We start from the raw sequence: 14,218 nt of genomic DNA on the forward strand, positions 1-14,218 counted from the left end.
GTTATTTAAACCCCCCTTTTTTGAAATTTACAAAAACCCAACAAACATGACGAAAGCTCAGGGGTTTTGCTTAGCAAAGATAAAGGCATGCAGCTAATGCAGCTAATATTTTTATTTCAAACTGCAATCGGTATATTTGTGTTTGACAAAGGACAATAAGCACAGTTGTAGGACATTTAATGGGCCAATTATTATACAACTTGCCCCGGTGCTAGTGATTTGAATTCGCCTGCCCGTTAAACGGTGCTGCAATTCTTAGTGGGCTTTTGCCAATCGCTCGGAAACATCCTTCCAGTTGACCACGTCAAATATGGCATCGACGTAGTTTGGTCTTAGGTTTTTGTACTGCAGATAGTAAGCGTGCTCCCACACATCGATCCCCAACAGTGGGACAAGACCTAAAAGGCAAGGAAAGCAAAGAAAAAAAGCAGTTGAAAATGGGGGTTTTTGTTATGCATTTGCATGCAATTCTTTCTACTAAGACTACTCACCGGTGGTTGCTTCCAAAGGATCCTGATTCGGGCAGGCAGCAATCTGCAGCAGCTTCGTCTTTTTGTTGTAACCCAACCATGCCCAACCGGAGCCCTGCACAGCGACGGCGGCAGCTTTCATTTCCTTCTTGAAATTCTCCATATTTTGGAAGTCGCGGTTCAGCGCTTTCTGCAGTTCCGCCGACGGATCGCTGCGGTCGGGCGATAGATTCTTCCAGAAAATGGAATGGTTAATATGACCGCCCCCGTTAAACTTGATCGCATTGCCGAGCTGAATAATCTTTGACACGTCCTGCTTCGCCACCGCATCCTGCAGCTGTTCCTCCGCCGCGTTCAGATTCGTGACGTACGCGTTGTGATGCTTCTGATGGTGAAGCTACGAGAGGAAAGGGGGAATAATACAAACGACATAACATACGATCATCATTGGCACCCATTTTGTGTGTCTCCATCTTGCGTACCTCCATGATTTCGCGGCAAATGACCGGCTCGAGAGCGCCGAAATCGTACGGCAAATCCGGCAGCGTGTGCTTGCTTCGGCAGCCCAGCACGGCACTGCAGTTCCTAGGGAGCAAAGGGAGAGAAGAGTGGTTGTTTATAAATATACACTCACGCTCACGAATTCGGCTCGTTATCAACGTTTTGTTCGAGCTTTTTCGGATGCACATCGCTGCAATGCACAACGGGTTGCAATCATTATGATTTTACATAATCTCTCCCGCGAAAGGAGCGCTAGGTAACAGTGGCAAAGGTAATCAATGTCCAGCTACTTTACACACTTGTTTCAAGTTCGCCTTTTTTCACACAATCATTAACGAAACTTACTTTGCAGTGGAAAAGAGTGCTCCGCGTACGGCCAACATTATTGTTAGTGTTGAGAACTACACAGCGATATATAAAAAATCAATTAATCACACACCGTTCTAATCAAGCGATCTGTTGGAAATTGTTTGCTACCAACCTAATGACCACGACCGGCAATTTCTGGCGAACCTGGTATTTATTTCCAATTTGTGATTATTATCTAACCTGGATGTGTGTATGAGTGTGTGTGTTTGACATATTTGTCGGAATTTTTTTACCGGTTTAGAGTATACGGTCGAGTACTCAATTTGCTATTGATTGAATGTTAAGGGTTAATTTTTAAATCATAATTTCGTTATTTTTCCTCAGACGATGTATTGAAGATTTTTTGAAAACAACATGAAATTTAACACTTTTATTTGTGCTGCACAGTATTTTCACAAATCGTTACAATATAAATGGCGAAGAATCGCGACATTCAACGAGATCATCACCCCGCCAGTATGTGCATCCGTGGATGATTTGATCATGCTTGATTTTATTGAAAAGTAGTTAAAGTAAGTTGAAAATACAACGTTCCCAGATAATTCCAGTACCTTAGACAGAAGACTGAGCCATTAAAATCTCCTCAGGTGATCCACTTTGAATTGTGAATTTCAAGAAGCATAATGAATTGAGTTCACCGTAAAAATTGAGAAGATCAAATCCGGATGATGATACATGATTTGCGATCCTGCAATGTATATTCTTCGGTTTCGCTGGAAATATGCTTCGGTACTATAAAATTTGTTTTACGATATATTCATTTTAAATCGTTCAAAACTCCCTATTGGGATAGAATTAGAATCTCAATATAATCCTGTGAGTAATATATGAATATTCATAGTATCTTCACATTTTTACTGTTAAATTAAAATACAAATATCGTTTCGAATAATTAATTACACAACTCAGCATCCCATAGAATATTGTTCTTCAATGAAATTTACAATTTATTTCACTTTGCTATCAACATTTAAGAGAGACTATGAATCGTGTTTGAAGATGACCGTTGTCAATACTCAGCAAACTATTGGGGAAGTAATTGAACATTGCAGTCGCTGCAATAATTAGATGAAAGTGATCTTACAATACGATCTTGGCCGTATTTACACACTCGCTGGTAGTAAGATTAATTAAACTGTGTCCAGTTTAAGTCTATCTAATGTACAAAAGAAATGTTAGAAATATAAAGGAGCAGTATCGAAACTATGTTTGTTCTTCCGCAGGCATTATACTGATTTGCTGTTACGTGTCCATGTCTAAACATGGCGTCTCTTAAGTGATCATCACACCCAACTGCTGGAGACAAAATTTTGCCGCTGTTGCCTTGGCTTCCTTTTTAGTGTTATTTGCAATCGCAGGCTGATACTCGAGTCCGTTGACGAGCACTTTAAAGATGAAATTTTTAGCATGGCCTGGGCCGCTTTCGTGTACCAGCTCGTAGATGGGCGCATTCCACTTGTGCTTGGTCGCGTACTCGCACAGGATCGATACCGGATGCTTTCCGTCAGTGTTGATCTTGAGGTTGACAAACCGAGATCGAGCATCGCGGCGACCAAAGGGCGCTTGCATGGGGTACGGCTGATGGGATCTCTGTTTGTTGTCACCTTCGCCGAGCCCCCGCTTATCCAGCTTCACGTCTAGCAGCAGGGGCTGCAGGGAACCGTTTTTCTCTTTGCCCAAACCTTCACCCGGCTGCCAGCCCATCTTTTGCAGCAAATGCATTCCCATACCGCCAGTGACCGGGGCAGACTGTTTCATCATGTCGCGGGTAGCCCAGGGCTGGTAGCCTTCCGCCAGTTCCCGCTGGCTGAGACAGTTGACACCGGTCGAACCAAGGAACTGTCCCGGCATTGCCTTGGACGAAGCCCACGTCGACATGTCCTTTTGCGTGTTGTACAGCATCTGTCTTGCATCCGAGTCAGTCGGATTTTCCTGCAGTCGGCGCATTGCGTTCAACCGTTGGCTAACGATCTGCGACACATCGATGATGGGTGCGTCCGGTTGCGTGTTGAACACATTGTCCGGCCCTGGGCCTTGGTGCGGGGTGTGTGGATGTAAACTTCCGGATCCTCCAGGTCCTGCGGGCGGGAACAGAGGCCTCGGTTGCTGTGGAGGGTCCTGATGCTGCGGATTGGCTCCCATGGGATTCATGTTGGGCGGGGGTATGCTGGTATCTACCGGAAGACCCATCGAAGGCTCTGGCGTCATCATACTATTGAACGATGGTGCATGGGAAGGTACTGGGTGCGTTGCTTGCGGCATCTGCTGATGTTGATTTACCGGCGGATGGTACGACGATTGATACGGTGGAACGGTTTCATTCGAAGGGTAGGGAGAAGGAACTATTGGCGCAACCGGCATATGGCCTACGTGTGATTGCATTAGAGGAGGTATCGCCGGCTTAGGTGCCGGAACGATGGTCGGCGGTGCCGGAGGAGGCTGCAGCGGTGCTGGGAATTCTTTGCTTTGCTGTGGCACAAACGTGGATGATGGTGGCAGGATCGTTTTTAACTTCGACTTATTCCCAAAGAATGTCCCACTGCCCGAACCTCCCGTTTCGGTGGCCGGTTTGGTCGTTGGCACCGTCTTTTTCGGCTCGACCGGAACCCATTCCGTTTCCGTGCTGCGATGATGCACCCCGGACGATACCGGGAACTGCATCAGCAGTGCTTTTTTCTCTTCGGCTGATTTCGGCTGGATGGTAGTCGCGTTGCGAATGTTCATCACAATCGGCGCTGTCTCCTTGAGCTGAAATGGATGATGGAAGGCTTTGCTTGCACCGTCTGCATCGTGATCGCTCTCGTCCGACGACACGCTGGACAAATCGTTGGCATTGTCCTTGTGGGAAATTTTCTTGCAAAATGCGGTCAGCTCCTCGATGGTCTTTCCGCTGGCGTGCATTTTGGAGATTAGTTTGGCTTTCGACTCCCCGTCAAGGTTTTGCGCACCGGGAAGCGTGCCTTTCTTCAGCATGCTGATGGCATTTTTGCGCGCAATTTCCAGCAGCTTCTGCTTGTCGATCTGTTCTTTTGACCGGGATCGGGATCGTGACCGAGAACGCGAGCGAGACCGAGAGCGGGATTTTGAAAACGTATTCGACCGGTGCCTTCGAACGCGATCCTCGCTGTGTCGGTGGCGCTTTCGATCGTGCTTTTTCCGGTCGTCTTCCTCTTCGAACCCTGCGTAGAAGGAATTGTACTTCTTTTGATAGAAATCGTAATAACGACCTCCTTTCCGATTTTCCTCATCCTCCGATAGCGAAAAGTCGGTCTCGGAAGTCTTGCGCTTACGCAGCTCACTCCGGGATGATTTATGCGAAGGTTTATCCCGCTCATGGTCACGATGCCGCTCGTGCTGGTGGCGTTCTAACGCCGGCTGAGCTGAACTAGTCGCTATCTCTCTAAATATGGCGCTATCCTTCAAACTCTTGATCTGTATTTTGCCCTTCAGCGGAGGTTTCGTTTCCTCGGGCTTCTCGGCCTTGGTCTTCTTTTCTTCCTTCCACTTCGCATCGTCGAGCGGTTTGGCCGGCCTGTCCGTATCATCCACCGGTTCCTGCTTCACCGTCACAAGCAACGTTTCACCCGACGTCCGATGTTTACTTCGTTTGTGCTTCCGGTCGCGATCCTTTTCCTTCTTGATTTTCTTCCTTTTCATTCGCTTCTCTCCATCGTCCACCACCACCGACTCGGGAGCAATCGATTCCTCATCGGTCCATCCGCCTTCGCTTTCACTACCCTTTTTCTTCTTGCTCTTCTTCTTGTGCTTGTGCTTTTTCTTCTTCTTCTCCTGCTCGACAGCATCGTTGGAGTCGTCTTCGATGATTTCCGGCGGTGCTGCATTGAACACCCGGAACAGCTCGGTAAGAATCTCGTTCGACGATTTGAGCGGTTCAAGTGCGGGCTTCACATCCACATTGTCCGATCCCTTCTCGGCGGTGTTGCTGTTGCTGTTACTGCTGCTGCTTGTAATGGTAGTGGAGAAAATGTTCTTTAGATTAACGTCGATCGAGAGCTTGTCTACTGTTTCCGATTTGCTCGAATCCTCGTAGCTGGTCGTCTTCTCCTGCTTGATCTTAATGTTCAGCGGAAAGATGTCCTGTGTTTTGTCACCCTTCTGCTGCTTGTCTTGCTTGTCAGAGGTCGCACTCATGGTTGAATATTGTCTCGCTTACCGGCCACACATTTGAATTGGTTCAAGAACAGATCCTTTGAAAGCCAACATCCATTTAAATAACTCAATTCAATATGAATGCCGAGAACTTTTTCGCTAAAACGAAGAGACGCAGAGTGAAGAGATTGTTGTTTTCGTTCAACCAAATTTTGACAATACGCACAGCACTGACAGAAAGTTCTCGCGAATTGGAACTGTGGTAATGACATGTGACATTTCAAAAGAAGTTTGGAAAATTTTGTAATTTTTAAATTTGTAAAAAAGAGTTAAGTCCTTCAATTGGTGAAATATTTTCCATTAATTCTTTTTTTTTTACAAAATATATGTGTGTCAGATGTTCTATTATCGCGTGGATGATAATTTGCTGAAATTTGGTTAATTTTATTTCATCCTATTGAGAAGCTTTATTCGTCTTCACTCAGGGCGGTGGCAACGCTGATCGGTTGCGATTTTATCGGACAAGATTTATATGGGATTTGACACATAACGTCGGACGTGCGATTTCGTTGTCAAATCCCATATAAAAATTTGACAGGCTAGGCTGTCCGATAAAATCGCATGCGAAAAAGCGTTGCTACCGCATTCAATGACGAGAGCTTTAATTAACTAAAATACGATGTAACTAAAACGCTATTTTATTGAAAATTTATTGAAAACGTGTAACGTGCAGGCCAAGGACTGTGATGGAACGAGGTCAAGTAATATAGAACAATTTGACAAGTAGCCAAAAATTCGTTACAGGCAGTTTAACATCTAAGAGCCCTTTTCGATTGAAATTTTATTTGTGATTAAAAAGATAAATCGGTCTGGTTAGTGGAAGAAAAATGTGATTGGAAACGAGCACAGTTGCGAAACGATTAAATAAAGGTAAAAAATGTGGATACTTCGGTATTGAAAAATCACAAATTTAGGTTTTATTCCTTCTTCTTAATCTGTGGAGCAAATAAGAAGACTTTGGCTCTATTTATACCGCTTCGTTTTCTCCCGCCATCGCCCTTTCCGTTAGCAATGGAGGGCACTGTAGCCTCAAGGTGGATTAATAAGATCAGGTGGTGGAATCTAGAGCATTTTGATAATTTGTCACTTGATGTAAGGTCCCCAGGATTCTAAATTTGTTTACATTTACAGTGGAGCTCAGCTTATCCGGGTACCCAAGCGCCACAGATTAAGCTTAAACGACTGGAAAATTGAATATCCATAGAAAAAAATGAAAGCTCCACAGCTTCATTGGTTTGATCAATAGATGGCGTATTACAACTCATCATTATATTGCTATTCTTTTCTTGCAATGTGTTTCGACAAGTTGCATTTTATTATGACCTATATAGCCTTCCTACTTTCTGAGCAAAAATCTATATAAATGGTCGTGTGGTTAGATACGTGGGTATCATCATCACCAACGACCATTACTCAAATCTCACTTGCTTCAGTGCTGGTGGTTTCCGTTGGAGTTTAGTATTTAAACAATCGTATCGCCGTTCTAGTTCTAGCGATGCATAACTTCAATGTGAAACCATACAACAGTACACAGGAAATGAGAAAGCTCTCCTCCAAGCGATGAAGCTCAACTGGTTGGGGTATCCCACCAACAGATAGCGCCACCAGCTTTTTTGCTATTTTTAGAATGCATGAGTCGTTTGGCGTCTGCTAAACGAAGTCTTTTTATATTCCGTTTAGGTAGAGAGCTTGAGTCGTTTAGAAGCCGTTTAGTGGTCTTTTAGTGGATTTGTGGCACTTGGGTACCTTTTATCACGCTATCCGTTAATCCGTGCTGTTGAGAAATGACAGTTCAATACATAGGTGACATTGCGTTATGAGGAGGATGTTTGAAAAAGCGGGTTTAAGAGCACATTTTCATAACAAAAAACACTATAATTCATGGGAAATTTCAAATATTCATTGGAAAAACATGAAGTTAAAGTAAAAACTGGGTTATTTGTATCAAAAAATAATAAAATATAGAATTTGACTTATTATCCGTGTTATTCGCATATCCGGGCAAGGTCAAGACCCAAAAAGCTCGGATAAACGGCGCTTCACTGTATTTAATATGTTCATATAATTTATTTAGCACATTTTACGATTAAATATTATTTTGGGCTTTGCGAGCTCTTGTTTAACATTAAAACATAGATTGAAGTGTGTTATTTCGTGAATTTATTGTATAATTCTATATGTTTTCGACACCCTGTAGCTCTTTACAGGGTTTCCCACGATTTATTGGTTGGATCCCATCAATTTTTAGTGAGTTCCCATATTTTTTTGGTGCGTTCCCACGATTTTTTGGCCGTTTCCCAGAATTTTTTGGTCCCATTGTATTGATATCCAAGCGGAAAATACCAATTTATTATGGGAACGAACCAAAAATCTATGGGATACGACCAAAATATCGTGGGAACGCACCAAAAAATCATGGGATCTGACCAATAAATCGTGGGAAACCCTGTAAAGACAATTGTTGACCTTTGCCGCAGAACCCTACAACGTCGTATTATGACGTGATATTGTGTGGTTCCGCCAACGTAAACAAACGATGTTGTCACAACAAGCACTGTAAGCGAGTGAAGGACGGGTTGAGAAATTGAGCGAGATGCAGCTATTTTCGAACGTCAAAAACCCTCGCCTTGCTCTGCGGGTTGTTTTGCATTCATGTCTTCCCTCACTTCTTCTCCTCCTCTTCTTTGAGGTGCAGGTGGTTGTTGGTGTTTTTGTCCCAGGCCAGCCGAACTTGCAGCCTTAAGGGAAAACGCATAGGGTCGAAGGAAAAATCGAACTTTTCCCTTACTCACTGTCGTCACGCCTACGGTAGTGGAAAATCGTGCAAAGAGTGTCGCCGTTCCGTGTCAACAGTGCGTGTGTGGGTGTGTGGTTTTTAGGAGTGCGTATGTGTGCCAGACTGTGAGAACCAAATTATCAAGGATCTGCTGTGTTGCAGAAGAGGCGAAGTTGTTATTCTGCCGTGGAAGGATTCATACAGCTGTTTGCTGAAGTTGTACAGCCACCTCTTGTCCAGGTAAGTGATCCTGTGATGGATGAACAGTGTTTGCATGTTTGCAAATTTCGTTGCAATCGAGAGGTAATGCTGCCATTACGCTGATTGCAAACGTTTGATAATCGCGATTCGACAAAGATGCAATTGAAGATGCATTCGCAGTTTCTCGACTGGTTTGGCCTTGATATACTTGTTCTTCTTCTTGCAACCGGTTATAAAAGAAAAGAGGTTTTTTTTTAATAGGTTCGAACTTTAAAAGCTGCAAAGATGTAATTTTTCACACAATGCGTGAATGCACTTCTCACAAGACTGAAACGCCATCATGTTTGCTCATTGCGCAAGGACCCTCGAAAGCCTTATTATACATTGTTACATAATGTGGCTCCGGATGGTTTGCTAATTTAACGAAACCTCGGACAGTGCAGTGGGTGGAGGTGGTACAAAGTTTCGAGCGACCTAATGGGTTGCTCAAACTGCTCAATAGGTGCCAAAAGCTTGCTGGTGGATCGATAATTTGAATGTGTCTGCATAGCTTCATCCATAAGATGGGCCTGAAACCGTTCATGTTTTCCGTGGAAAAAAAGATGCTGTAAGGGAAGGATGTCTTCGTCTTATTCGTTCTTGCATCTCATCTATAATTCAACCGACTTAACGATACACGCTTCGGGGTCCATCGCACCTGGAATCTTGATGAGTTGGTAAACGACACAGGAATTATTCATGTTTTAACGTACGAGAATGCCAAATAAAAAATAGAATGATACAACTGTATTGGAAACAAATGCTTTTGTTCGTAAAAACTGCTCAAAGTCTATAAAAGGTAAAACTATTACATTATTGGTATATTCGTGCAGACCTTTTCAAAAATGATAGAAGCAGTCTAGCAAAAGCCCAGAACGTGTCCAATTATGATTTAAAACTTATCTGCGTGATACAATCAACACGGACACGGACAGGCATTTGAATACGAGATGACTCTATTAGCACTAATGCTGCTGCGTCGTTCTTTCTCGAGTGGTCCTTGCTGCCTCTTGAACACTCACTCTCCTTAAGAAACAAACAACAATCTGGAGTTGAGAAGTTTGCAAGTTTGACTATTACTTTCAGCTGGTAAGCCTCTGGAATTTGATTGTTATTATAATAATTCCATAAAAATTTTACCTCTATTTAAGTATTGATTAGCTTTAATTTTGTTTATTACTACATAAGTGTGAAATATTTGTCTTTTAAATTGCATGTCTGGTATTCATCGTAAATAAAGCTTATAAAATGTAAGCGAGTAGCTTTGATTACTCGGTTCATCTAATAATGCTTATTAGAATAGTCTATTTTATACGAAAATAACATTTCTTCTGATGCAGAGAGTATGACTCACAGGGCAATTTTTCATTCCCAGCCGCCGAACCGGGACATTTTGGCACCAGTTTGCCGTTGTCGTTTTCACTCCACTAGTACTCTCCATCACCCAGAGTAGATCGATAGAGGAAATGTGTGTGTGTGTGTTTTTGAAATGTTTTAAGTCGTTACTCTTGCCCATGGCATGTAAAGCATACAAACAGTAACAACATATGCAATGTTTTGGTATTGAATAGAATATTTGCAAAAAAAATTAATGAATGTTGGAAGTAGCATAATTCGCTTGTTTTGATTCCACTACCTTTCGGTGATTTTAAATTCTCCACAATCTATCGTGTACGTGGACGGTCCTGGTGCAGTGGTCACTGTAGCCCGGATGCAGTATATTATCCTTCCACTATCCTCTAGTTTTGGTCGGCATGTCTGGCTATACTTTTTACGACTGCTGTTTGAAAGTTCCTGCGATTTCCGGTACGGAAAAAACAACATAGACGTATGCTACGTGCTATATTCAACCAATGATGATTCCCAAAAACTCAAAACTTGTTATAACGATGAAGTAAGCTACTGAAGAGTGCAAACATATTTAATAACAAATAAGATTACTGTATTATAGTAAAATCTATAGCCACTTGTAGATTATGAATGCTCCTCATATTTTTATAATCCTCTCATACGTCTTTTTTAAAAGAGAATTAGATTATGAGTTTATATTAATATAAGAGACTAGTAACCGATTAGGAGAACACGTTCCAGTAATGAATAGCAGATAAACAAACGGAACGAAAACAAATAAATAGGATAGCAACAAAACACATTCTTAAATTATTTTAAAGTGCCCTTATTATAAGGTTGGTTCTTGAGGAAATATTTCCTAAGTCTGCTCCGCGATTCTTCATATCCGTTCTTTACCACGCTGACGTTACGATTTGATTCCACATCGGATGGAATCTCATTATTTTCTAAATGATAAATATTCATACCACCAAGGTAAAAAAAGCCTCCCCAAAAACCACCCAATATGTAATCGTCATCTGTTCATGGGACGGATTTTAATACTTACACCATGGGAAGCAGACGGTCTTGGCAGGACTTCCGGTGCGTAAAATCCAATCTCCAAGGACAGCCCCGTAGCGGAAGGCATTTTACCATACATTGGATTGGGTGTTACGTATTCAGTACGCTGTAATAGACCCCACGGCGGAATTGTCGGGATTATACATCAGAAGTGCTCGATTTTAATGTATTTGTATGGCTGCGTTGCTTGCCAATGTGTACCTTACCTTTGCTCGATTCCCAATAAACAAGTGATAGCAGTGAGTTCAATCAAAGGGGAAAGAGATTGGAACTGTAAACCGTACCGTTGATAGGGATTTAGCTATCTTCTTCCACATTTTTTAACCACAACCATGCGCTGCGCAATGTGGTTTAATCCTAGTTTATTGAAGGGATCGCATAAGGTGGCGCTGGTGTATTTGGCTGGGCGGGGTTTTTGTTGCGGTTTTGGCAGGATTACTGACGACTGAAGGAACTGAAGGAAAGGATAGATGTCGTATACTGAGCAATGGCACAGAAACATGCTATGGTATATTTTGTGAACCTGGAAACGTTGGTGGTTGTATGGTTCCTTGCACAACTATGCTATAGCTAGCATAGAAGAATGTGCTGGCCGTTGATAATTCAATATTTGATTTATTTGTTACTAAAAAGACATGTCTTTAAAACATGATTTAAATTATACAAATTACAATGAACGGAAGAAAGCCCGGAACTTATGGAATCAGATAACAAATGTCTTTTATTATGGGTTTTTGGTGTCTTAAAATTTATTAAGCCTATTTTTTTTGTATGGTAAATTTGAATAAATGAATTAATGTAAGCAATCACTCACATTCATTACTTTTAACTATCTGTCATACAATGATACAATCAATCTTTCACTTAAAATAACTGAAACTTGGCGTTGTATGAAACATATATTGTTGTAAGCGTAGTGTGCATACAGTTGGGTCATACGAGCAAATCGATATGGTCAACAAATATTATAACGAGCAATATTGTTTGTGTTCCTGATATGTTTTTTGTGCCGTTGTGAAATCAAGATCAAAATCACTTAACATTGAGTATTTCTTCAATTTTGATTATCGCTCAAGCAAATAAGAGCTTCGATACTAAGCATAGTTTAATATAAACCTATTGCGGTTCTGGAACCAATTATTTCACTGTTCATACCTCTCGGAAAATGCATATAACGAGTGAGTCACTGGAACGGATTTGAACTCATTATGAGGGGTTCCACTGTACATGTAGTCCTCGAGATACACGGTACCTCTTAGGAGAAGTCAGGGTTGGTTCGACACTGCGGGTAAGTTCGACACCTTGCCGTTTTTGTATTTATAGAGCTTTTTGAACAAAAAAAACTAGTACATATTATTTATGTCAACTATTTCGAATATTTGAGTCACATTTCACTGATCAGAAACCTGTCAATTGTCAAAAAACAACAAAATAAACACATGGTGGTTCTGATTGACAGCCGATGTATGTTTTTACTTCTGGGACTTAAGGAATTGTGGCGTTATTTCAACAAAATTATAGTTTCCGTGTTAATAGTATTGTTTTATAAATACTATTGATTAGTTCTGTATCACAGGGCGTAATTTTTATATTAAACTATATAATATAAAATGTCACTAAAACTTGTACGGCCAATGGGGGTAAATTCGACACCCCACTTGGCAGTAGTGTAATGCTGATTTGTAGCATGTTAACTTAATTTTATATCGTAATTTGAAAGTGTATGTATTTTATACAGATGTCCCTTAACGATGTACGAGAAACGTAATAATTAAGCTAAACAAACATGCAATTAAAAATGCCGTAGAAGCTTTAAAACTCAAGATGTCAACAAACCAAGGAAGTTATAATTATGGAATTCAGCTATTATTCCATCACAGAACGTTTGCCAAACTCTCATTCAAAACATGAACTTTACATATGGTTTGGGCTTATGAAAATTAATATTGTTATGGCTTTGGCGTATTTTAAGCTAACTTTAGGCCGGGTAGGCTTAACTGAAGAAAAAAATAGTCGCTGGTTTGGAATCACATTGACCGATGTTCGACTTTTGGCTTTCGAGTTGGTAGAGAAAAATAAAATTGAACACTTTTCGATTTCATAAAAAAAAGAAGAAGATTACTGAAAAATGGCTGCCAGGTTAATTTTTAAAGGAATCTTAACCAATCATTCCGTAAACCAGATGCTATCGCTGCAGCTATATGCAGCTACTATATAACTTAGGGAAATATTTCAAGCAAGCTGTGGAAGTTTGCAATCATATAGGGGAGCGTTGCAATCGACTACTGGAATTTTGCAAGCATGCTGTGGAGCTGTCATCAGATTGTGGGTGCCGGTGTAAAAAGCTTCAGCTAAATACCGATGATATGTTCTAAATAACATCATGCGGAGTTGTTTGCGTGTGGCATTCAGTTGTACACATGATAAACTAAATAAATGCTGCCGCGGAGCCATAATTAAACATTATAAATTAGTAAAATTAACGAAAATATGTAGGGGTATTCACAGCGGCACTCACAGCCTGATGACAGCTCCACAGTATGCTTGGAAAATTCCCCTAGTCGACTGCAACGCTTCCCTATATGATTGCAAACTTCCACAGCTTGCTTGAAACATTCCCCTAAGTGATTGGACTATTCCCTTATATGATTTGCAACCGTGTAAGTCAAGCTACACGTCATGAGGGTTGAGTTGTTTGACGAAGAAGATTTTTGAACCCACTTCTCTATATGTGACTCAACATAATAATTGTACAGTGCAATACTTTACGTGGAATATGAGTTCAAGTTTGCGTTTCAAATGCTCACGAACTACTTTTGATATGAATCGTCCACTTATAAGAACCATGCGCTGTATTACGCGCATACGTAACATACGTAATACGCGTAACCGTACAGAAGAAACTCACTTGAAACGTACGGTACGATATTTTCACATCTCTTGCCACAGATCGTGACAGATCCTTTGGGAGATGAATTCAAGTTGTACGAAGCAAATGGGTGTTCCTTCCCTCTGTTTATCTCTCTCTTTCTTTCTATCACTCTCTCTCGCTCTGTCTTTCCTGTGCTCATACTACACAAAACCATCAACGGAAGCTTGCTGTTCTGCTCACAAGAGACACATCGCGTGCCTTCGTACGGTGGAAAATGAATAATGTTTCCCGGCAAGCTCGTCTCGTCTTGCTGCAGTTCTCTAGAAAAGATCCCGTTTTCTGCCACGGACAATTTGTGTGTGTGTTATATTTTTCGCTTCGAGCAAAAGATATCACCACAAAAATGCG

At 41.5% G+C, this 14,218-nt stretch overlaps 3 protein-coding genes across 5 annotated transcripts in view; 1 reads left to right on the top strand and 2 right to left on the bottom strand.

Moving 5' to 3' along the window:
* Nucleotides 1-94: 94 nt before the first annotated feature.
* Nucleotides 95-1,540, bottom strand: LOC121599339 (superoxide dismutase [Mn], mitochondrial). 2 transcript variants are annotated; one of them, XM_041927074.1, is made up of 5 exons: nt 1,453-1,540; nt 1,317-1,372; nt 953-1,055; nt 492-867; nt 95-398 (listed from the first exon to the last, which is right to left on the bottom strand). In XM_041927074.1, the coding sequence occupies exons 2-5, from the start codon at nt 1,352-1,354 to the stop codon at nt 256-258; spliced, it is 660 nt and encodes a 219-aa protein (XP_041783008.1). In that variant the 5' UTR covers nt 1,355-1,372; nt 1,453-1,540; the 3' UTR covers nt 95-255. The 2 variants fall into 2 exon arrangements, with proteins under 2 accessions (XP_041783008.1, XP_041783007.1); XM_041927073.1 differs by having other exon boundaries at nt 1,317-1,508.
* Nucleotides 1,541-2,219: 679 nt separating this feature from the next.
* On the bottom strand, nt 2,220-5,911 carry LOC121599945 (protein Son-like). Of its 2 annotated transcripts, XM_041928099.1 has the most exons (2): nt 5,515-5,911; nt 2,220-5,301 (listed from the first exon to the last, which is right to left on the bottom strand). In XM_041928099.1, exons 1-2 carry the CDS (start codon nt 5,562-5,564, stop codon nt 2,613-2,615), a joined length of 2,739 nt encoding a protein of 912 aa, XP_041784033.1. In that variant the 5' UTR covers nt 5,565-5,911; the 3' UTR covers nt 2,220-2,612. The 2 variants fall into 2 exon arrangements, with proteins under 2 accessions (XP_041784033.1, XP_041784032.1); XM_041928098.1 differs by having other exon boundaries at nt 2,220-5,739.
* Nucleotides 5,912-8,195: 2,284 nt separating this feature from the next.
* Nucleotides 8,196-14,218, top strand: part of LOC121598311 (kinesin-like protein unc-104) — a 49,067-nt gene continuing 43,044 nt past the window's right edge. Inside the window, exon 1 of the mRNA XM_041924946.1 lies at nt 8,196-8,526. The gene's annotated coding sequence lies outside the window, so the exon portion shown is untranslated. The remainder of the gene's footprint in view (nt 8,527-14,218) is intronic.

Source organism: Anopheles merus, chromosome 3L, assembly GCF_017562075.2.
Source record: "Anopheles merus strain MAF chromosome 3L, AmerM5.1, whole genome shotgun sequence".
In the NCBI taxonomy this organism is placed as follows: Eukaryota; Metazoa; Arthropoda; class Insecta; order Diptera; family Culicidae; genus Anopheles; species Anopheles merus.